This window comes from Botrytis cinerea, chromosome 9 (genome assembly GCF_000143535.2).
Source record: "Botrytis cinerea B05.10 chromosome 9, complete sequence".
In the NCBI taxonomy this organism is placed as follows: domain Eukaryota; kingdom Fungi; phylum Ascomycota; class Leotiomycetes; order Helotiales; family Sclerotiniaceae; genus Botrytis; species Botrytis cinerea.
In genome coordinates this window covers 1,897,393-1,920,557 of record NC_037318.1, presented here as the reverse complement: position 1 = coordinate 1,920,557, position 23,165 = coordinate 1,897,393, and the positions used below count along the sequence as shown (strand labels likewise).

The window sequence follows — 23,165 nt, the reverse complement described above, 5'->3', positions numbered from 1 at the left end:
TAGAAAGCTGTATTGTTTTCCAAGGCAAATGTATGGAGGTAACTGAATTCTATACCTCAAATGATCACTGCAGATTCATACGGCTGTAATGATATGGTACTCTAATATGTACCAAACTCCCACAATAGACACCTGATATATACTTCCCAGTAGGATATTTCCATACTATGTTATCACTTGAACACAGCTACCTGGTCAAGACAATAGTTCACATTGACAGTATTCTCTTGAAAAAAGCCTTAAAGCTTTGATATGTAGATGATTTTGAGAATATTCATCCCGAAAGGAAGATATTAAAGAAGACACAAGAATAAAATTTGCATTGATTTCGACAAATCTTGATTTCACCCGAAGTTTTCTTGCTCGCGACCAATATCAAGTGGTACTGAAATTCAACGCGTATGCCATCACGACTATCGAAGCATGAGCGAACAGAGAACCATCCGACTTGGCGATTTTGTGATCCATGCGATTGACCGAATTGGCTAAATTTTGCGACGTTACCATTAACGTTATAAGATATTGAACGACAAAAAGAGAGAAGCAATAAAGACACATACGCCTGATGCTCAGGTTTATAGAGTTCGAACATGCACAATTGCGATTATGAGGTGTGTATTCATTGGTACTCTGTCTCAATCACATGACCAGGTCAACCTGTAACAAATTGAAATCGTCAACAAATGATCAACTTCATCTTAGAAATTGTATCAAAAAGCCTAAATAACGACTTAGAGTCTCACCTACTGCGCTGTCAATAGATTACACTGCATTGGCAAAAGAACTATGACAGAGCAAAAAACACGCTCCATAAGTAGTGCAATCGCTTAAATATATTTCGTGGACTCGCCGCAAGAAAACAGAGTCTACAATATGTAAGCCAAATGCGTCAAATTATACTTAAGAAGCATGAGCTAGAGAATTTCGTGCGATGAGATAAATATTCTCATCTCTTGTCCCTATCATTGATTTTCAGACTGCTACTATCAAGCATAAAGATTGTGCTTTTGAGTCCAGAAAGCGTACACTTGAATCTATACGTCTATTTCTCGTCCCATGTTCACTCGCTTTATTTTTGGCATGAGACCTTTGATGCATATAAGGGATAATCCGTCTTCAGTTGGCACAGAACAAACGGATGAAGGATGTGCATGTATATAAATCATTTGGCCTGATATATCTGACATGTACAGTAAACACAGTAATATATTACAACATTTCAAAACCATTCAATATTCTTCATTCCTCAATCATAACAATCAATACTAATCAACCAATACCCCAAACTTTTTCATCACACGTTTCAACCAACCTTAATAAACCGGCATGTCAAAAGCATCCAAATCATAAATCCAAGAATCAATACTTTCCTGGTCATACTGGCACTCCATCGTCGTTCCGTTATTCGTCCAGAACGGCCTCAGAGGCCATCCACAAATCTGTTGATTCGTACCCTTATTCGCCCCCTGCAAAACTGTTGCATTCAAAGTGTCAGGTGCCACTCCATTCTCTACCCAATCAATGAGTACCTGCAAGTTCGTTTGAGGCCATGGTCCATTAGGTTCCGCTGTATTGACCGCACAATGCGAACCACCCGGCACAAGGAATAATCGATAGAATTCATTAGTTGCAGCGACAGAATCATTATACGAAAGACCTGGGTTCATAATTTCTCTCACGGATTCGTAGTAGCGAACGGATGACGCGGTCGGAATACTGTAATCAGATTCACCATGGAAATGAATGATTTTTCCGCCAGCATTTTTGTACGGGGTGAGATCTGGCCAGTTGGTCATGAGAACATCATTATAGCGGTTCCAACCGTCTTGAATCCAGTCGCGGAGAGTATCGTATGTTACTCCCTCGAGAGATTGCAGGTTTGAACCATTTTTGAGATCCAGAAGAACTTCAACGAATGAACCACCAAGAGAGGTAATACTAAGACCATATTCACCCGTGGTGGCGTTATATGCTGTGGCTGCGTCTGTAAAAGTAGAAGATGGAGTGTATGAGAAATAAGCACGCTTGCCGTCAGTGGTGTGAAGACCGTCAAGGATTTTCTGGGCAACGGCCAAACCCTTGGCCGAGATCGAACCATTTTGTGCAGGTGTAGGAGAGGAAAACGGACTTCCTGCAGATGCTGGGCAAGAGTATGGTGCACCTAAAAGTGTTGAGATATTGAAGTTTAATGTGCAAAGATCTGTTCTTGAGACGACTCCATCTGTCTTACCATCATATGGATCGCAAGCAATAATCGTCTCGTTCACAATCTTTTGCAATTCACAAGGCGGTGGATAATAATCCAGAGTTTTCTCCACAACGTTTGAATAAAGATGTTGAACCTGCTGAAATGCAAATCTGAAAGCCGGTGCACCAATTGTTGCTCCATCAAATTGATCCGCAAATCTTTGAACTTGACTCCACCCTTCTCTACCACCCTCCGAACAACCTTGGTAGTAAGAATATAACGTAGCGTTGTTAGCTGTCATATTGAAAACAGATGTAGTAAATTCCTTTCCAATGACACTCATTTCATGAATAGCATTGTATCCAAACATATAGACATTTTGCCAATTAAGTGTCCCATTCGCGAGGAGAAAATCTGAAATGACATTGTTCTGGAAAATTCCAAAACCACCATCAGTATCACCGGCAACTGCGCCATATTGAACTCCCCCAGGCAATGATTGAGCTCCCGAGTTGATGGCATATCCACCACCACCTGTAGAAAGGTAACGATTCTGGAAATTTGCCGGCGCAGGAACCCAGTATGTCAAGAGCACACTGTCATCTAGACCGTTATGAGAGTACTTGAAAGTAACAGCACAGTAATCGATCACAGCATTTGGATAAAAGACGCTCGATGCTGTGGCATTTGTCACCGTTTTGGCTGTAATGGATGTTGGATCAAGAGTTATCCCATCATAGAAATCGACAGCTGGAAAGTTGGCTGCGAGATAAGTTGATGTGCAGATATCGGTCAGCGTAAAAGCTTGCGTCAAAGCCGGAAGTGAAGCAATCGCGGTAGCAAGATTTAAAGAACGCATGTTGATCTCCACCGAGTACTTTGGGCCGTGTGTGGTTAATAAGATGAAGAGAAAGATGAGATGAGGATGAAACACTTGAGTCATTCTCAGTTCTTATACTCTTGAGTTCTCTTGATCAAGATATTGTGACCTAATTGAGTACCCGCATGTGGTCTGAGTCTTGCTACTGTATAACCTCAGCGAACTGGTTATGGTCTAACCATATTCAGTTCTAGTTTCTCTCTCTCCATACCTAACTAAAGAGGATTTAGAAATTCTGAGTGGATGTTGTTGCGACACTGGATTTGGTTCCCCATCCCTATCAATTTCGGCACCTTGATCCCCACAAGAACCCTAACATCATCAAAAATCTTGAGTTATATTGTTTTAAGCCCCACAAACCCCACAAACCAATCACCACCCCGCAATCCCCCCAATTTCAACAGCACATTGTCGCCACAATCATCCCCACGCGTATGTGTTGAAGATAAATTGAGGCCCGATTGAAATAGAGCTGGGGAAGCTGAGCAGTGTGTATGATTGGAAGAATCAGCAAATTAATATAAGGTGGAGATGGAAAGGGTTGATGGCGACTGCATATGTTGATTGGTTTAGTGCGGGATAGGAAGCATCGGTACTATCGATCCGGGGGCGGAGATGAGGGTGGGGATATACCTTCTATCTACGGTGAAGATTACCGTTATATCTATGACAGGAAGTAGCAGGTGCGGAGTATTGTTCAAGACTTTGAAATTGGTTCTACCCCCTTTGTAGACAACATGGAAGAGATTATGAGTAACAGAGACGTGAAGTATAGGGAAAGGAGAGAAGACTCGGTACCGAAGCAGGTTTCCATAAGGCTAGACTAAGTTGGGAATGGACTTTCAGAGCTCGATATCATGTGATTAGATGTCAAGTGACGTCGCCATCCAATCTTCCCGCATCTCGACTATTCTTTCACTCTCAATCTTCAAAACTTGGTCCTCGTCCTGATTATGTCTTGTTTGTTCGAGAGAAGTCTATAATTCTGACCTCGCAGTTCAATCACACTAATTGAGTTCGAACCCTTAAGACTCTTTCTCTCTGCAGCCTCAAAAATCTGCATTGCTACCATCGCCCATGATGGACAGTAACTGCAGACATTGCGTACTGGGTATCGAGATTTACTTGAAGTCAAGTAGCGTAAATACATTATTTTCATCGCAAAAAACTGTTCCTGCTTGTACCGGCCATCTATATATACCTTTCAACAATTCAAATTTTAATCATATGTTATATTATCGGAACTCTCCAGATTCCTTCTCCGTATTTCGAGACAAAGATGTCTTAGATACCTAAAACGTAAAAATATGATTGGTTCCACGCACATTCACTCTCTTCAATTCTATACGCGTTTATCATCTATACGCGGTTATCATCTATACGCGTTTATCCTCTATACGCGTATTTAAGTGCCAAGATGCTCGTTCCTCTAATGTGGTTTATCACCCACCGAGTGGATCATATCACCGAATGGATCATATCACCGAATTGGATCGTTTGAAAATACACCAAAATCAGCTATTTTTAAATATTCTTATTTTAATAACTAATCATTATTTTTGAAAAGTAAAAGGATTCAAAATAACAATAAAAATTTAGTTTCTTAGAAATCTAATTTTTTTCTATAAATATTTCTATTATATTCGATAAAAAATTGAAAATGTCACGATTTTCGTTTCGAAAAAATACTGTCATAATGATTCTTATATTAATTTGAATTTTCAAAACAAAATTAGATTTTTATAATACCTTTATAATTAAATTTTGTATATTCAATTTTTCAAAAATTCTATCAATAAATAAAGAAAGTGCACGGTTACATACAGACGAATTTTGTATATAAATTGAGTGATTCATCAGGTGATACGATCCACTCGGTGATAAACCACGTTATACGAAATACGATTACGAACAGTAATTCGTCATTTGACTTCATTCTTTCATTCTTTCCATTCAGATTACGATGCAGAACTGAATAGGAGAATGACAAGACAACATAGCCTCCAACAGCACACCGGTCGTAATTACTCATGATAAATATGTATATAATGTATGAAGAGCTGAAGACAGAGTTCTTCTTTTCTCTCATGTTAGATTTTCTGGAGTATATCAAGATGAGACTTTTACCTTCTTTATTTGCGGTTTTGTGTTTTTGGGGTGAGGGAAGTGAGGTTGCAGCTATTTCGGGTGATACTTTTACCTGTGAGCTGTTTTATTTTCGTTTCTTGTCGTGAGGGAGTATGGGGGTGTGAGGTTTTAGAGTCACAAGAAGATACTCCTTTTATCCAGTTAGTTCAACTCGGATATGGAGAAATATTATGGGGGTCAATTCAGCAATTGAGAAGTCAATCTTTGAACAATTGAATTCTGAACAAATAGGGAAGACTTTGTATCTCTCCCAAGCTTCCCAAGCCTCCTTGTTTGATACTCTTTACTCAATACTTTATCTCCCTCTCTCCCTATTCACTTCCACTTCCGCTTCCCCTATACCATGTCCCTCACACTTCTAACACGTGCCCAGCACCCTCTTTCCAAAACTGGACTCACGCCCACCACCTCGCTCTCACCTTCGTCAACCAATTGAACATCACCGAAAAGTCAAACATAGTAACAGGCACCTACCACACCTCTACTCTCGACGGCAAACCCATGAATTGTATCGGCAACATTGGCCCCATACCGCGTCTCAATTTCACAGGAATTTGTTTGAACGATGGACCCGCCGCTGTTGCTCGTCAGGATCTAATCAGTGTTTTCCCTTCTGGTGTCACTTTAGCTGCAACATGGGATCGTGAGTTGGTATACCAGAGTTACAAGGCGCTGGGGGAGGAATTCAGAGGGAAGGGTACGCATGTTGCTTTGGGGTATGTTTATTCCTCCAATCCACTTTAACTGTATTATTGTTTGGAAAATCAACACTAAAAAACCCCAAGACCAGTAGCAGGACCCCTCGGTCGTCATCCCCTCGGAGGTCGCAATTGGGAAGGATTTTCCCCTGATCCCTATCTCACCGGCCATCTAATGACTGCTTCCATAACCGGCATGCAAAGTGTCGGTGTTCAAACCTCCTCGAAACATTTCATCGGCAACGAACAAGAAACCCAACGATCCAACTCCCCACTTCCAGACGGGACAAACATCGATGCTATTTCTTCCAACATCGACGATCGAACGCTTCATGAATTATACCTCTGGCCCTTTGCAGATGCAGTACGTGCTGGGACGACTTCAATATTGTGTAGCTATAACCGCATTAATGAAACATACGCGTGCGAAAATCCGCATCTACTCAACAATATTCTTAAAGGCGAATTGGGATTCCAAGGCTACGTCGTCTCGGATTGGTTCGCCACACACTCCGGATATCCAGCCGCAAACGCCGGTCTCGATATGGATATGCCCGGCTACATTTCCCAAAGCGCCATCAACACCGGCGAAACGTATTTCGGTCCTCATCTCATCTCTGCCATACAAGCGGGTAACATGACGGAAGACAGATTAGACGATATGGTTACCCGAATCATGACATCTTATTTCCTCCTCAATCAATCCAGCAATTATCCCACTCCCGATCCGAGCCAAACGTACGTAATGGCAAATATGTACGGCTATGATTACGGCGCTCAGATTCCCGCCCGCGACGTCCGCGCTAACCACTCCTCTCTCATCCGACAAATCGGCTCTGCAGGAACCGTCCTCTTGAAAAATACAAACAACATCCTCCCACTATCCAAACCTCTAAACATAGGCGTCTTTGGCAATTCCGCTCCCGACCCCACCGACGGTCTTACCTGGCCGCAATCAGACCTCCAAACCGGCTTCGACATCGGCACCCTCGATATCGGCGGTGGTTCCGGCTCCGCTCGTCACACTACCCTTATCTCCCCCCTTACCGCTCTCCGTACCCGCGCCGCTACATACGGCGCACGCGTCCAATATCTCACCAACAACGCACTCCTCTCCTCCTCCTCCTCCTCCTCCTTCGCTGGTATCTACCCCATCCCCGAAATCTGTCTCGTGTTCCTCAAAACCTTCTCCTCCGAAGGTGTAGACCGCACTTCCTATCCTCTCGACTGGAACTCCACCCTCGTCGTAAACAACGTCGCATCTTTCTGCCAAGGCAATACAATCGTCATTACCCATTCATCCGGAATCAACACTCTCCCCTTCGCTCAAAACCCCAACGTCTCCGCCATCCTCCTCGCACACTACCCCGGCCAAGAATCCGGAAACTCCATAGTTGACGTCCTCTTCGGCGACGTCAACCCCTCCGGAAAACTCCCCTACACAATCCCCGTCCACGAATCCGACATGCACATCCCCGTTGTGAATCTCAGCACCTCAGAAGTGCTAGCCCACCACCAGAGCCAAAACGCCTGGCAAAGCAATTTCACCGAAAAATTAGCAATCGATTACCGCGGCTTCGAAATGAAAAATGTAACACCCCTCTACGAATTCGGACACGGATTAAGTTACACGACATTTAATCTCACCACGCCAACCCCCTCCATCAAACACGTCACAACCCAACCCATCACCGCACGACCCAACCCCTTATCCCCCATCCTCCCAGGCGGAAACGCAGATCTATATACCCCTCTCTTCACTCTCACAACGCGCGTCAAAAACACAGGGACGCGAACCGGCGCCACAATTCTCCAACTCTACATATCTCTCCCGGAAACAAGCACACCCGAAGGAACACCGAAGAAAGTTCTGCGCGGCTTTGAAAAGGTGGAGATGAGGGGAGGGGAGGAGCGAGATGTGGAATTCGTGCTGCAGAGACGAGATGTGAGTTATTGGGACACGGTATTGGGGGATTGGGTTGTGCCCGAGGGGGACATAGGGGTTATGGTGGGTTTTAGCGTGCAGGATTTGAGAGCGAGGGTGGGGGTTGTGGTTAGATAGGATGGAGAGAAGAAATGTGGGGGATTGGGGGCGGGGGTGAGGAGAGAATGGAGAAATGAATGAGGGAGGGATTGATGTGTAATTGGATGTAAATTTTCTCCTGTAGATCGTAAATCATAGGACATGTATTTTGAGATTGCATTCAATGTATCCTAAAAACTCACCTATTGTTAAAATCCGTAATGATCTCAAACATACATCTTCCCTCATAACTTCAACGCTCATAATCAACCCACTCACTGTTATCCTGTTAATACAATTTCACAATCCAAACACCCAGTCCCAATATTCTCACTTTACAAGCCCCCATCCAGCCCATAGATAATAAAAAGATAAAAATATCTCCCAAAACGCCAAAGTACACGCATAAATCCAGAGAAATCCATCAACAAATATAGTAAGCAGGTACCAAAAACAAAACGTCAGTAACAAGATAAACTCCTCCAACTAACAATAACCAACCTAGCTGGACCAAAACCTATCCCGTATTCTCGTCCCGGCGGCAACCACAAAACCATCCTGCAAACCCCAAATTCGTTTCTCGAATGCCTACTTCATATGCTGCGATATTGCAGCATACTCTTCAAAATCACCGAACGGTAACAGAACCTCTCCCATCTGACCTTCCAGGACGAACAACCAAGTATTTCACCCACGACGCAAGCGACATCACGCAATGCAAGCAAATCAGTGAATCTCAATACTTTGATAGCCACCATCAGAATACGGAGGAAGTTCTACCCGAGCAATTCGTGCGTCCCCGATCACGCGATAATGATCTCCAACTTTTCGCAGTGTAAATTCGTCAGGATATCCTATCAAATGGAAAATTTTGTCTCCTGAGATCGTACCGGTAGGCCCCACTCCTAGTGTGCCATTCAGTGTCTGGAAAAAAGTCTGAGTGAGCCCGAGTAATCTGTTCCGTCACACACCATCGCTACAAAGGTTTGTACTTCGGAGACAAACTTCGATATGTCTTCTCTCCGATAAGAGTCAAGGGTGATGTTGATATGCAATTTTATGAAAACACGAAACACAGCCTCCAAGACCGTGAGACCATTTGGTAACAAATCATCTTTCAAAAAAGACGCTTCATCGTGTAAAATACCGGTGGCTGATAAGATTTTGCCATCCGCCGAAAAGCTGACGAAATCAGATATATCAACTACGGGACTAACACTTTTCCCCTTGCGATGTGTAAGATCAGACTGTGTACAGTCAAAAGAGATGAATGTGACTTTATCAGCAACCCAGTCAGAAACCCAAGATAGCAGTGAAATGTTCGAGCAGTAGAAGGCGCAAGCAATAGCTATAGACTTCAGGCTGTTCTCCTCCTCTGTTGTATTACGTGCAGCTTCAGAAAACACATGTGAAGCTGATTTGTTATGGCTTGGGCAAAGAAGCGATCGATACTTTTCGAAACCAGTAAGTCCCAGAAGCGCATATATGTGATCCCTCGGATCAGTGCTTTTGAAACCGAAGGATGTATACAGACTCTTCCATAAGTTAGAATCTCCGTCCTCTTTCCAAGCACCCAATTGTGATAATCGTAAATGGATTAACCTAAAAAATGGTATGCCATCCACTCCTGAAGGTATCATGTGACAATTAAAGCCAGTCCAGCACTCTCGCTGGCGAGCAACATCAATCCTTGATATTGTGTTAGCGAAACCAATAAACGCAATTAATGATAGACGTTCATTTCCACATTGCACCATAACCATAGGAGGTAAGGCAATTTCTTGTTGTATCCAGGTTCGCTCCCAATACGCTCTCTGCAGGAGGTTGTTAACAGCGGTGATAGATCTTGGCATGAATATTTCGTCGTGAAGGTTGCTTTCAAAGAATGTGAGTAATTATTCTTGTGAATCCTTATACACCCAAAGTAATACCCATCTTTTGATCAATCTGAACGCCAAAGAGCTATTCTCAGACTCCTCCCCTAACCACAAAATCCCTTTTTTGGCTTTCTTATAAATGTCAGCCATCATTTGTAGTTGTGCATCTCTCTCGGGAATATCATTCTAATTGATACAAACAGCATCTACCCAGATAATAGCCTTGTTCTTGTCGCATCTAAAATGCCGTAAAGTCAATTTCAGGTTGGGAGTGACTTTGTGTTCGTAACCATTGACGACAATATAGGTAGTGTCATTTGATGCTCCTCATGTGTACGATAACGCTGTATATTTCTTGACAGGACCAGACTTAAGAGAAATTATAGAGCAAGTAGCCTTGATTGTCTCAGAGAAGTCACCAGATGGTGATATTTCGAGAACTCGTATTTCGTTCTCTTTCAACGGAGTATAAAATGAAGCCGTCATGATTCATAGATTTTCAATTAGATCGAAGAAGATGCAAATTCTTGAATGCTCAATCGCGAAGTTTGAGAGGGACGTTTGAGAGTGAAATAAATCGAGAGTAGGAACCAGAATTTCAAGCACCAACAAAAGTCCCTGTCAGAAATGCTTCAACTCCCCCGCTTGTAATTCTGTCAATCTGATATAGAGTATGACCGAGTGACAAGACACGCTTCCGATACCTGCATGCTTTCCAGAGCCAACACACACGAGATTGGCTTTACCAGACCACCGGTGTGTGATGAACTGCTGTCAGTGTATCCCAAGTTTTTTTTATAAGCCTCCATGGGGGAAGAAAAAAATACTTCCCCATTAGTATTTATAGAGAGTCTAAATCGGTCAACTAACAAATCACAAATAGACAAAGGAATAATTCTCATAGTTCTCATAATATGGTGAAAATGGTGAAAATGGATGGCCACTGACACATCCCCGATTCACTATCAACATATCAATCATTCGATCAACACCAGCCGAAGAAATTTTCAAAAATCAACGAGCACGCACTTCAAAACCCACGAAAAGCCCTCGTCACATCTCCGCATTGCAAACGCTCTCAAAAAAAACCCACACTCTACTCAACAACCTACCCATCCAAGCCGTCGAGGAGTCTCAATTGAGTACCCAAGGCCACATCCAGGCTTTCTTCTCGCCATGGACTTCCCGACCGCCTTGAGAAAATTTGCATGTGCAGACAGAACAAACGGATATGTCGCATACTGTGATATATAGGAACCGAACCCATCGACATGAAATAATACAACACGACGGATTCGAACGAAGTAAAAGCACGCGCTCAACACTCAGATGCAGCAAGCCACTGATTTGCTTCTCTAAAGATGTGTCGTCTTGAAGAATTATGTACATACATACATACATACATACATACATACAAATAAAGAAATCGATAACAACACCCACCACCTCATCCTCATCGCCACAAAAGAAAGAGAAAAAAGAAACAGAGCACCCAAAAGATGTCAACATTCACCCACCTATATTCTCGAATTTCCATTATGTAGAGAGTCTACCAGTCCGTTAGATCTATTGATCTCGTCTTGGTATACTAGCACATGTATCTGCGCCTTGCAAGATTCAATTTCCATCCTTTCTCGATCAAAATTGATATTAACATTACCAGAAGAAGGAAAGAAAGAAAGAAAGAGCAAATACACATTCAATGAATCCTCCAACCAATTCTCTCACCAACCCTATCATTCATTACCGATCCCGCCATATTTTCTTTTCGACATCGCGCAGAAGGAAGGAAGAGTTGGAGTTGAATTTGATTATCACCTTCATTCTCGCACTCGCACTCGCACTCGCACTCTCATACGCCATCCCTCGCCAGATACAGATGATCCCTCCCTCCCCGGAGTAGCTGTGGCTGTGGCTGTGGCTGTGGCTGGGTTGGGTTGGGTAGCCCACCAAAATCGAGAGGTGTGGTAAGGAGGTACCGGTAGGTATCAAGCCACATTTTTTATCATCATCACCTAAATGGGATGATTTCTGGGGAAGTGTGGATAGATAGATAGATAGATATACTATGTGTGTAGTGTAGGTACTTATATAGTATTGAGATATTATCAAAGCTGTTTAATTCGAGTTTATGATTTATGGGAGAGTGTGGCAGAGGTGCTTGGTAGGGTTTGGTTTGTATTGGTTTATGTTGTATTGTATTGTATTGTATTGTATTGCATCATAATTTGAAAAAGATCAGCACCAGGGTTGGTATACTCCATACGGAAGGAATATCATGGGTTACGCGACGTGAGCGGCTGAGAGTAATGGAGTTAGTTTAGTATGGGGTATTTTCTACTATTCTGATATGTCAAGATAGATACTCATACGATAATGAAAAGATACGGATGTGTGGCATTGCAAATGTATGTATGTGTGAGTAGAATAAATGAATTGTCATTGAAAATTTTGTAATTTCACATCCCTTCCGTCCGCCCATCCATCCATGTGTAAAAAAACCAGTAATAACGCCAACATATTATCCATTAATCATTATCCAGCATGTGTATTTCGCAGTTGTACTTTAGCACCAATATGTACGCAATGCATCTCTCCACACATTGCACTCCCAGCATCAAGCTCCTTCACCTCCCTCTTCACCAAACCCTCTACTTCGCATAAGTATTCGCCGGCTGCGTCACTCCACTCGTCCCATAGTAATCCGCATTCGCACCCGCATGTCCGCCACCATAGGTCGGTGGTGCGCCCGCAGGCGGAGCATACGATTGTTGGGGTTGTGAATAATTGTAGCTGGCGGGTGCTTGGCCGTATGTGGCGGCGGGTTGGGTGTATGCCATGGATTGATTCGTGGAGCCGATTTGGTTGCGGCGACGACGACGTCTGGATATGCACCTGGGATTTGTTAGGTTAGGTTTGGTTTGGGAGATGGGATGGGGGTGAAGATTTCGAATGGATGTGGTAAGAAAGTCAATACTTACATGATGGCGAAAAATAATATGATACCGACGAATATCAAAACACCAGCGAGAATCCATCTGCCAAAGCGACGCCAGGCGGAATTGCATGTGTAATAACTGCAACAGGAGTTAGCTTTTGATTGACAAGATGAGTTTGGTATCATTCAATTGAAGAAAAGGAATTTCTGAGAAATGTAGGAATACGAACCCATAATTTCTACGATAACATGTCGCTCTTGACGTGAGCTCATTCAAATGAAGAGCTTCACGAGTATCAATTGGAAGAACACCCATATTGTATCGAATAGTTGAAGGGATTTCGCGATTGATCTTGAATATCGTTGTTGTTGCTGTTGTTGTTGTTGTCGTTGTCTTGTGTTGTGCAATATGTTGTAGTTGTACGGATGTGAGTGGAAAACGAAGAATGGATAAAACACACAAACCCAAGCTCAAGAAGTCATAGAAGGATCGAATACGGTGAATTGAATCCAACTTTTCCAAGGTTCTTATCCTGCTGCACTTGTCCCTATCCAAAAGACGCAGCACGTTAGTTTCATGGCACAAGGCGCAAAAAGCATGGCATCCAACCTTTTCTTGGTTAATAGTGTCTCATGGTGTGTGATCAAAGATGATGGTGTATGGATCTACACCCTGCCGGGCCCATTTTCTTTATTCAAACTTCACACTTCACTCCCTGCTTGCGAGCTGGACTGGGTGATTTTACATCAAAATGCAGATGTACGTGTAGTATATTGGCGCAGCTATTCTTCCATAGATTCCATCGAGCAGATTCCACATCACCGCTCCGTTGGCAGACAAGACATCCCTTCCCTTCCCTTCCCATCCCTTCCCAAACGAAACGAAACGAAGCGAAGCGGACATTCGGATTCATCCACATCTCACCACTCGGCGCAGCAGCACAGATGATTCCACATTCGTCGTATCATTGGTGCGTGACGATATCCCCAATGTTCTTGAGTGCGTCTTAAGACCTACTGCGTGCTTCGCCTTTCTTGCACAGCTGAAAACAGCTTGGGATAGAAGGATTCTGCACTGCCTAAGCCACACTCACACTACAAAGCACTGACATCATGATTGACTTCCGTACCCCAGGATAAATAGCTAGATGGACGTCGATCACACGTTTATGGGGTTGCAAGAGATTTAAGCTTAAGCTTTTTGTTTTTGTTTTTGCGTCGAGCAGATTAATAAATTATACGATAGATAATACGACATAGACATAGACTCATCCAGTGGAGAGTGCGATAGGTATCCGGCATTCTATTCTATTCCCATTCCAAATTTCGTATCTTCACGTGATGATTGTTGATACCCATCTAGATTCATTAATTGTGATCTTGGGGTTTCAATTTATGATTCGGGAAAATATGATCTCTATAGAGGAGAGTCTTCTCTGTATCTATATATCTCTACATCTATCTATTCATCTATTTATCAATCTCTCTATATTCACCACCCATAATACTTCAATGCTTCAACACACACATTACGTTTCCATGATGTCACCCAAATCAACTCACCGTCTTAGGCAGAAATCACGTGCGCATTCTCCAAAAATCAACTTGTTGCATATCTGAGTTTTTTGGGACACCACTCTCACTCAAATCGTTGTTGAATTTGATGGTTTTTACAAAAGACTGGGAATAAGAACAATTCCTAGATTTTATTCCCGGGTCTTACAGATGGTGTTTGGGAAAATGCTGGTTATTCCTGGTTGGAATGTATACAGTCAATCAATACCTTTGCACCACGTGACTCGTTTTGGTTTGCTACACGTTTGCTACACGTTTGTGTTCTTTCTCTTCAAATTCGATAGCAGGCAGTATCATCGCACTCTCTACTTTTGTTCTTCGAGTAGTATCACAAAAACTTCTTCGTTACGCCCACTTCCCTCACAAGCTCCAATTGGTTCAGACTGGAGTCTGCAAGCAAGCTACCCACGTCGCCTTTTCCTCGAGCAGATACGTTTTATTTCACAATTCAATTGTGGATCGCATCTTCATATCCTATACGTCTACGTTTAAGCTAAAGTGTTCTGAATGATATCCGAGGGCTTCATTATTGACACCGACGATATCTTTGCTGATGACAATGCTGCAACTGCCATCGCGGTAGTCACCGCACAATTCCCAATCTTCACCCCATTGGATCCATACTGATACATCCAACCAGCCTCCCAACTTCCATCACCACATTGCATATCTAATAGAGCACGACGATCGCTTTCACATGATACCCCCATCTGGACGCAAGTAGTTATCCGCATAGCCAAATCTAAGGCACTACCATTCAGGCCAATACGTTCACCCACTCTTGACTTCAATATCGGACCCAACGTTATGTGTAGATGACTATCGTTAGACGATCGGAGCAGACGAGCAATGAAGCCCAGACAGATATCTGGAGTGGAGTAGTATCGAGTACCTTGCAAGTAGGAACGCTCTAGGAGCATACAATACACAAGTTGGAGGGTACGTGCAAACTCATGACCGCGATTATATGAGTAGAAGCAAGCGAGGATGTTTGCACTTACAATCGGATCAACTCGCTTTTTACTACGATCAAAATAAGTCTGTTATATCATTCAGCGAAGAGCTCTCGTTACCCTTTATCCGGTGAAAATTTTATAATTACCTGGAAAGTACCATCGTTATTGGCATGTTCGGCCATTTTGTCAAGAACTGCAGAAACAGTTTTGGATGACGGCGGCATCGCTATCAGAGCAAGAGATGTAGTATCAAGATCATCCGGAAAAGAGCCTCTTTCATCTACATCGGCGAAGAAATTCCAAGTCTTTCTAGATCCCCAACTAAGATTCACGATGGATCTGAGAGCATGATATCAGTTATGGACTTCGAACAACAACATTCAATCGCATAGCTCGAGAGCTACAAACTTACTGGTCTTGCAATGTTTCCATAATCAGCAATTTTGCAAAATTATCCGCAAAGGTGACTTGATTCGTGGTGAAGGAATCACACTTATTGGCATTTTGATACAGCCATCTCCAACCTTTTCCAATTGGACTATGAAAAGTTTGACTTAACGATCCGATTGTCGAATTCCCGAAAACAAATCTTCGAATACCCAGTGCTCGTGCTGTGTCCACATTCTCTTTTTTACCATCTATAAACAGCACTTGGCTACCAGCGAGATCAATTCGATCCAAAACATTTCGATAAAATCCCAGCTCCGGCTTTCGCATTCCTGCTTCTGCAGAGGGGAACACACCGTCAAAAAGTTTCCAGTCCATCTTCGTCGCTAATTCATCAAAGTCTTCTTTGCCAAAATTGCACATGGCATACACCTGAACCGCAGGATCTATCTTTAATTTCCGAATAAATGCAACAATAACATGATCAGATTGCAGACACGCACGTGCTTGTGCGAACGCCTCCGCGATATCAGAAGCTGAGAGTGAGAATTTTTCAGCACTCAACTCATAACATACATTTTGGGTGATCTCTCCACGCTCATAACTATACCAAATAGGTGTAGAGCGAATCATCTCTAAGTATCGAGGCGAAACTTTTGTCGTCGTTGCATCAATTGCAACAGACCATTTAAAAAGCACATCATCTAGGTCAAAAACGATAGCTCGAGGAGGTACATACAGAAAATCCATATCTATTTTACCGTATGGTATTTATTTCATCGGTGTACCTAATACTCGGAGAAGTAAACACAACTTATACATACGAGACTACCGCTTCTGCATCCTTACACACACACGACGTTCTTTAGTTCTTCACTTGATAGTAAGAGCTAGTCGCAATACTACCCACCCCAATGCTACCCACCAGAATGCTACCAACCACAATGCTGCCCACGACAATATACCTACCTAACTAGCTTTACCCAACCCCGCCCCATTCAGCTCATTCCTTACATCGAGATACATGGTAGCCTTCTTATCGGAACATTCGGCTACAATGTTCTTACCTACTTCGCCAGCATAAAGTACGAATCGTCATTTTCTTACTAATATAATACTCCTCACACACCCTGTTATAAAACTGAGGTTACATTACCTACACTCACTACTTTGCAGCTTATCTACCTAGTTAGGTACATTTTCGCATTCTACAAGATAAGCTTACCAAGCAGAAAAATATCAAAGCTTCGGTATGTATGTAACTTTACATGTACGGAGATGCACAGGTAGGTAGTTGTGTATCTTGAAGATAATAACTTAGCACACTTATTAGGTAGACAATCAATCTCACTTCACCTCACCTCATCTCGTCCGGCATTCGTTAAAATTCATCAAAGCACATACCATACCCTCATTCAATTAAAACTTTATACATCCAATCCTGATCCCAATCCCGATCTTATACATACATACATACATATATATATATTTCCAGCCCTCTATCTTTCCTTCGAGTATCCATCTACATAAAAATATCAATAATATCCACAGTTGCTAATAGGATGAAGATTGCACTAGAGATTCCAAATAAGAATTTTCAGGTTTCCTTCCTTCCCATTGAATTAAGTGAGAGAATATTTCGATGGTTTTAAAGTTGGGATTTTACTTTGAGTCATTCTCTAGTTCTTGTATCAAATTTGATTTGGTGGGAGATTATTATATATATCTATAGTTATACATACATACACATATCAACGCATAAACCCCCCCCCCCCCCCCCCCTCCCCTCCCCCCCACATTTCCAGAAACAAAAAAAAGAAAAAATATAATCTACACGGTTAAGTTTTGATTAAGTTATAACCATCGATTTACAAAAATACATAAAGTTACGAGCAGCGCTTTCCCCCGAATTGACACCTGGTAGGAATGGAGTTTATATATATATATATGCTTAGGGAAGATTTCGTCATCTCCCTAAAGAAATCGAGGTTTCAATCACAGGAGAATCTGGGGTTTCAGCAAGGCTTGTGGATTCATAGTGTGGTGGAGAGATAGAGAGATTTTATAGATTGGTGGAGGATTGAGGCATGTTTGATTGTAGATTGTAGAATGTAGATTGTATCTGCGATCACATGTAGGAGAAACTCTAGGATTCTTGTAAAGTCGTCTCTAGTTAATGGCTAGTTACATCTTCTGAGAATTTATGGACCATGTTTTTTTTTTTCCATCCTGGAGAAATCACTCGTGCTTGATTTCTGCATCGTTGATATTTAGGGCGGCTGGAATCATGATGGAAAATGTTGAGAGCGGCTGGGCTGGAGAAGGAAGGACTACTTGAATGATTCGCAAACAATTGTCTGGTCTTTCGATATCGGCGTGAGCCGCGTTCGGTCGCATCAAAAGTAGTGGAAGGAGTGCTGTTCATGGATCTCCGGGGTGTGATATTCTGGATGATTGTTCTCGATGAAGGTGGGGTTTGAGATATAAAGGGAGGATGTTAAGACGTGTTGTGGAGAAACTCCTCGACTTTCGCTAATTTGATCTCCATACTCTTTTAAATATGTCGTGTAATAAGCGATTGGGTTTCGTATTTTCAGGGTTCTCTCAGGGAGGGGGTTTCGAGCTCCGGAGCTGGTCTTTGGGAGGCGCATTTCCAGTATTTCGACCTTTGTTTGGAGACTTGGATCTAGGCATAGCCCTTGAAGGAGTAGAATTTTTGGAATTCTTTGATTCAACACCATCGCTTTCTTTGGTTGTGAGGAGGAAGATGTTGCTTCCGATTAAAGTTTAGTGGTGATGGGTCCTTCCAAGGCACTTTCCACTAATTCCAAAAAAGATCCGTAAGAATCTTCTTCATCATGTTCTATTTCTTCGAGTAGTGAGATCTTTGGCACGGACTCCTTGGACTCCTTTGGTGGTATCTCATCAAGTGGAGATTTGGATCGATTCCAAAACTTGCGTAGGTCCATAGCAAGGTCGAGTTCGTCCTCTTCTACAACTCTATTGATATCCTGTTCCGTGATCAACATTCCCTTCAAAGCTTTTGCGAAATCACGAGACAATTTGTCATCCACCACGTATTCACCATTGGCCAATTTGTGAAAAAAATAATTCTCTAGCTGTCGCAATGCCTTGTTGAAATGTATGAGGGTTTGTCCCGCAACACCCTCTGCGCCTCTCAATTTGTCTATACTCCGCACATTGAATCGAAGCCACTTATCTACTTCGACCTGTTCTGCGTCATCTGCACTCCGATTCAGCGTCCCGCCGAATAAAGATACCATAAAAGGCGTTACAGCAGTTGTGCGTTGCATAACAAGGTTTTTATTGCTTAAGAGAGTGAGCTTATCAAAGGATAACAGCTGGGCATTGCCTTTTGATAAAGATGCGATGCCTTCAACCTTCAAGTTAGGCCGCTGTGAAGGGTGATTGATAGAAGACGGATGTACATCGACGAATACTTTCTCGTTGGCGACAATTTGATATTTGGTTTCGTAATTATTCCATGCACCAATGTGGGGATACAAGCCTTGTACAAGAAGTGCTCTTATTAATTCATCCTGATCTGAGTTCTCATTCAGTATCTCTCCGCCAAACTTTTGACCAAGTTCGGCCACGCCTTGAGTTTCTTGGTTTAGCACTGAAATATTTCTTCGAAGCGCTTGTTGGATTAAAGTTATGTTTCGCTTTACTATATCATAACTTGCCACACTAAGAAATTTCTGGTATGCAAATGAGGTCATGACTTCGCGACCATCAACTTCTTCCAGATGGCGCAGCGCACGGAAAGCATTGAGCACGGCGACATGATCGCTTTTGGATGTCCTTGCAAATCCTCTCATTGCCGCATCGGATTCATCTTCCATCTCTAGTGGACGTACTTGAAGTATGATATTGTCCAAGGCTGCTAAAATTATCATTGAATCTAGACAGCGAAAAAGTATTCCGAGGATTACGATTTTGCCAAGTGGGGGTCTCAGAGGTAGTATTCCAATCAATCTACCTAGAGGATTTATTTTTTCTGTAGAGGTGAGTGCCCCAAGTGTTTGAAGATCCTCAATGCTTGACTGTATTGCTTTCGGTGACGGAGGCTCTGGAGCGCTCGCTAAGAAATCCTGAATAGATTCATTGTAACCGAGAATTTTAACTGCGAGACAGGTGCTCTGCAAATCGACGCGACTCATTCCTGAACGAGGAGTTTTTCTAAGTGAATCATAGCGACGTTTTCTGCGTTATGTCAATATTGAAAAGTGAAAGTATTTGAAGGAATGACTCACGAAAAGAGACCATAATAACTACCGTTTTGAACACGACCTGCTCGACCTGACCTCTGTTTCACACTTGACTTGCTAATCCATTTGGAAGGCAGCGACCAAATTCGTAACATTTGATGAAAATTTTCTTCCTTGTGTTTTCCAGTATCCACAACATATTGAATATCGTCGATAGTAATCGAGGTTTCAGCAACATTTGTGGCTAGAATGATCTTTCGACAGCCTGGAGAAACTGGCTTGAAGGCTTCTTGGTGTTTATCTGCAGTAGACGAGTGTAATTTCAAGATCTTGAACTTATTTTCGTCATTGAAGTTTGTATCAAAAACACATTGCGCCTTCAGATTGTTTTCAATGATATTGATACCTCGTATGCCTGGCAGGAAAACTAGTATCGCGCCATTTTCTGTAGTGCTCGCTATGTGCGCAATCATAATAGCAGCCAGATCAATAGGTAATTGCCCCTCCAAAGTGTCCATTACAATCTGGTTTTGTAGACTATCGGGATCATCTTCATGGCTGTCCCACTTGATCACCGATTTAGGCTGCTCGTTCTCAATGTTCATGATTAAATCAGTTTTCTTGACTCGCTCTTCACTTTTCAAATAAACTTTATTCTTGTTTGAGTCGAGAAGATCCCAGATAGGATGACCTGTTGGATATGTTTCTCTGAAAGTATCCAATATGTTTTCGAGATAATATTTTTCGACAGGGAAAGCTCGACCTTCCACATGCAGAACTGGGCAGGTAATTTCTCGGATTCCATCTTTGAAAGCGAAATATTCTTGAAGCATCTCGGCGTCGGCGGTGGCACTCATCAAGCACACTTTTGGTGTGGGTTTTCCGGTTTCAATTCTCTCTTTCACAAGCTTTTTAACCATTGTCAAAAGAAAGTCGATATCAAGATCTCTCTCATGTACTTCATCAATAATAAGATGTGATGTGTTGTCAAGTATAGCATCCGGATGGTGTATTAATTGTTGCAAGATGATTCCTGTGGTACAATATGTGATGCTTCCGCAAGGTTTGGGGAGTCTAGCATCAAAGCCTATCTTGTAACCGACTTGATCACCCAATTTTTGGCCACGTTCTTCAGCAACACGTTCTGCCACTGACTTCGCGGCTATTCTTCGCGGTTGCGTACAGATGACCCTACATTTTCCGCCACGTTTTGTACGAATATAGTCATCCAAAATGATTTGAGACAATTGAGTCGTCTTTCCACTCCCTGTCTTTCCGATCAAAATAGAGAATTGATTACTTTCAATGTGATTCAATACTTCAGACGAACTTTGCTTTAAAGGAAGCAACTTCGAGTATTGCTGTTTGTGCGAACGTTTATAAAACCACTTCGATAAATCGCGGGAACGTTGTTTAAATCTCCAGCCATAAGAATACTTGAAGGAGTTTTCGCGATAATCCATCAAGGGAGGAACACCATGGTCCATGAATTCGTCAGTACGTAGTGTTGATGAATTTAGCTTTGTGGTTGTTTCTACCGTGCGTTGCATTAAGCTCAGACTACTCTGGTGTAGTTCGAGCTCCATAGGAAGAGCTTTTCCCACGTATTTTCCAATTCTTCCATCCAGACTTCTCAGATAATCCAAGAGTAATTGAGGCTTTTGCTTGACTATTGTGACTGCAGCAACTAGGAGAGTCAACGTTTCGAGGTCACGAGAACTGCTTCTCTCAAGGATCGGACCAAGTGTTTCAAGAGCAGCAGTATTAGAATTCCTGATAAAGGCTTGACTCTTGAAAAGATCACCCTTGCGATCTATCCGAATGACTACTTTGTCATTGTAGTCATTGTAAAAATCCATGAAATTTCTCACATTTGCGGTAGTTAAAAGGATTGGTCCTTCCAATGAATGAGAAGGTATGTTGTTTGCAATATGGTGCTTCTCAGTTTCCATTTTGAACTCTGCACAAGCCGTAGCCTCCGTGAGCGGGAGGTCGAAGCTAGTTGCGGTTGCATAGATACTATGTTCAGGCAAAGATATGGTGACAGTGAAACTCGTTTTTGGAGTTGTAGGCTTTTTTGATGTAGCGGGATTGTTCGAGAGTTCTTTTTTAGAAACTTTTTGGTAAGTGAGAGTGTATTCCGGGACATGTAGATATTTTGCTGCATAATTGAAAACCTCACGCGTGGCAACATGATTTGGTGTGAGCACCTTCGGTTTTTTTGTTAACTTTGAGTTCGGCTCTACCGGTGGTTCTTCTTTGGGTTTTAATGAGGCATCTGGAATTGATTTTGTCTCTGTTGGCGCGATTGGCATTATCGGTTGAGTTTGTGTGGATTGAACATCATGAACCGGCTTCTCTTGTTCCGTTTCGGAAACCCACTTTGGTGAGATGAGGGATAACAAGTCATCTAATAGTTGTTTTTCTTCAAGAATGGGCAAAATTTGCAAAAGTGCAACTCCTCTGGCTAACCACTAGAGCTGTTGGTTAGAAACACTGTCCGATTTACTTGCAAGAATGAACCTGCCTTTTTGGTTGATAAACCAACAGTATTTAAAGGAGATTCATCAGGAGGGTTGAAATTAAGGCTGCATTTTGTGAGAAGTCTCTGGCCATCCGTTGCAAAATAACTATGGCTTTCATATTCGAAAACACAGTGCGCTTTACACAATATGGCCGCATTCAGAGAAGCAAGGAAAGCAACCGTACTGAATCCGGTATCACCATGTCCAATAAGACTTTTAGCTAATTTCGGGCGTTTAATGAAGATTTTTTCTACAGCTTTCCAGTCAATCGTATCTTTCGAAAAGACAGCTATAGGTGGAAGAGGCACTCCAAGTTTGCTTGGTGAAGTGGATTCTGGAGGAATTTCAAATAACCAATTACTCGTAGTAGGAGACTGAGTTGTCCTTTCAGGAGCAAGCTCTGATGAATAACACCTCACGAACGAACATTGATGAGTCCGATTCCACTGTTTTGGTACACGAAGTACATTGCGGCGGTATAGTGGGTTGAGTATCCAGCAGGGAAGATTCTATGAAACTCATTAATAAATGAATGTCACATGTGGATTGAAGTTATGCAAACCAGTCTCCTAAACATTGAGTAACTCAGTAAATCAATAGCCTCAAAGCTTTCTTTCTTTCTTTGCAGTCAGCCGGCGAGAGCATCAAGAAATTGTGTTTAAACAAACGCAATTTGATTCTGTTGCTTTTGCTAATGGCTAGAGTCGCATGTTTAGGCGGTGTGATGGGCAGAATTCT

At 42.4% G+C, this 23,165-nt stretch overlaps 5 protein-coding genes across 5 annotated transcripts; 1 reads left to right on the top strand and 4 right to left on the bottom strand.

The window, feature by feature from the left end:
- Positions 1 to 1,148: 1,148 nt before the first annotated feature.
- Positions 1,149 to 3,995, bottom strand: BCIN_09g05470 (hypothetical protein). Its single transcript, XM_024695233.1, has one exon. The coding sequence runs from the start codon at positions 3,129 to 3,131 to the stop codon at positions 1,314 to 1,316; it is 1,818 nt and encodes a 605-aa protein (XP_024551027.1). The 5' UTR covers positions 3,132 to 3,995; the 3' UTR covers positions 1,149 to 1,313.
- A 1,001-nt stretch (positions 3,996 to 4,996) lies between these two features.
- Positions 4,997 to 8,387, top strand: Bcsap1. Its single transcript, XM_024695232.1, has 3 exons — positions 4,997 to 5,270; positions 5,590 to 5,932; positions 6,002 to 8,387. Exons 1-3 carry the CDS (start codon positions 5,099 to 5,101, stop codon positions 7,974 to 7,976), a joined length of 2,490 nt encoding a protein of 829 aa, XP_024551026.1. The 5' UTR covers positions 4,997 to 5,098; the 3' UTR covers positions 7,977 to 8,387.
- Positions 8,388 to 12,191: 3,804 nt separating this feature from the next.
- BCIN_09g05450 (hypothetical protein) lies at positions 12,192 to 13,909 on the bottom strand. The gene is made up of 4 exons (XM_024695231.1): positions 13,363 to 13,909; positions 12,983 to 13,300; positions 12,796 to 12,891; positions 12,192 to 12,709 (listed from the first exon to the last, which is right to left on the bottom strand). Exons 3-4 carry the CDS (start codon positions 12,880 to 12,882, stop codon positions 12,350 to 12,352), a joined length of 447 nt encoding a protein of 148 aa, XP_024551025.1. The 5' UTR covers positions 12,883 to 12,891; positions 12,983 to 13,300; positions 13,363 to 13,909; the 3' UTR covers positions 12,192 to 12,349.
- A 677-nt stretch (positions 13,910 to 14,586) lies between these two features.
- On the bottom strand, positions 14,587 to 17,435 carry BCIN_09g05440 (hypothetical protein). The gene is made up of 3 exons (XM_024695230.1): positions 15,696 to 17,435; positions 15,430 to 15,622; positions 14,587 to 15,367 (listed from the first exon to the last, which is right to left on the bottom strand). Exons 1-3 carry the CDS (start codon positions 16,418 to 16,420, stop codon positions 14,816 to 14,818), a joined length of 1,470 nt encoding a protein of 489 aa, XP_024551024.1. The 5' UTR covers positions 16,421 to 17,435; the 3' UTR covers positions 14,587 to 14,815.
- Positions 17,436 to 17,494: 59 nt separating this feature from the next.
- Positions 17,495 to 23,107, bottom strand: BCIN_09g05430 (hypothetical protein). The gene is made up of 5 exons (XM_024695229.1): positions 22,990 to 23,107; positions 22,855 to 22,936; positions 22,430 to 22,801; positions 19,948 to 22,376; positions 17,495 to 19,897 (listed from the first exon to the last, which is right to left on the bottom strand). The coding sequence occupies exons 2-5, from the start codon at positions 22,894 to 22,896 to the stop codon at positions 18,451 to 18,453; spliced, it is 4,290 nt and encodes a 1,429-aa protein (XP_024551023.1). The 5' UTR covers positions 22,897 to 22,936; positions 22,990 to 23,107; the 3' UTR covers positions 17,495 to 18,450.
- Positions 23,108 to 23,165: the final 58 nt, after the last annotated feature.

Excerpts from the sequence above, each read along its gene's own strand:
- BCIN_09g05470 (XM_024695233.1), bottom strand. The coding sequence starts at position 3,131 with ATGACTCAAGTGTTTCATCCTCATCTCATCTTTCTCTTCATCTTATTA.
- Bcsap1 (XM_024695232.1), top strand. The coding sequence starts at position 5,099 with ATGATAAATATGTATATAATGTATGAAGAGCTGAAGACAGAGTTCTTC. Across the intron at positions 5,271-5,589 it reads TTCGGGTGATACTTTTACCT|CACCCTCTTTCCAAAACTGG; the intron begins GTGAGCTGTTTT and ends ACACGTGCCCAG. Across the intron at positions 5,933-6,001 it reads GGTACGCATGTTGCTTTGGG|ACCAGTAGCAGGACCCCTCG; the intron begins GTATGTTTATTC and ends AAAAACCCCAAG.
- BCIN_09g05450 (XM_024695231.1), bottom strand. The coding sequence starts at position 12,882 with ATGCAATTCCGCCTGGCGTCGCTTTGGCAGATGGATTCTCGCTGGTGT. Across the intron at positions 12,710-12,795 it reads ATATTATTTTTCGCCATCAT|GTGCATATCCAGACGTCGTC; the intron begins GTAAGTATTGAC and ends AACAAATCCCAG.
- BCIN_09g05440 (XM_024695230.1), bottom strand. The coding sequence starts at position 16,420 with ATGGATTTTCTGTATGTACCTCCTCGAGCTATCGTTTTTGACCTAGAT. Across the intron at positions 15,623-15,695 it reads ATGGAAACATTGCAAGACCA|ATCCATCGTGAATCTTAGTT; the intron begins GTAAGTTTGTAG and ends TCATGCTCTCAG. Across the intron at positions 15,368-15,429 it reads ATAACGATGGTACTTTCCAG|ACTTATTTTGATCGTAGTAA; the intron begins GTAATTATAAAA and ends ATGATATAACAG.
- BCIN_09g05430 (XM_024695229.1), bottom strand. The coding sequence starts at position 22,896 with ATGTACTTCGTGTACCAAAACAGTGGAATCGGACTCATCAAT. Across the intron at positions 22,802-22,854 it reads GTGGAATCGGACTCATCAAT|TCTCCTACTACGAGTAATTG; the intron begins GTTCGTTCGTGA and ends AGGACAACTCAG. Across the intron at positions 22,377-22,429 it reads TTGGTTTATCAACCAAAAAG|TGGTTAGCCAGAGGAGTTGC; the intron begins GCAGGTTCATTC and ends CAACAGCTCTAG.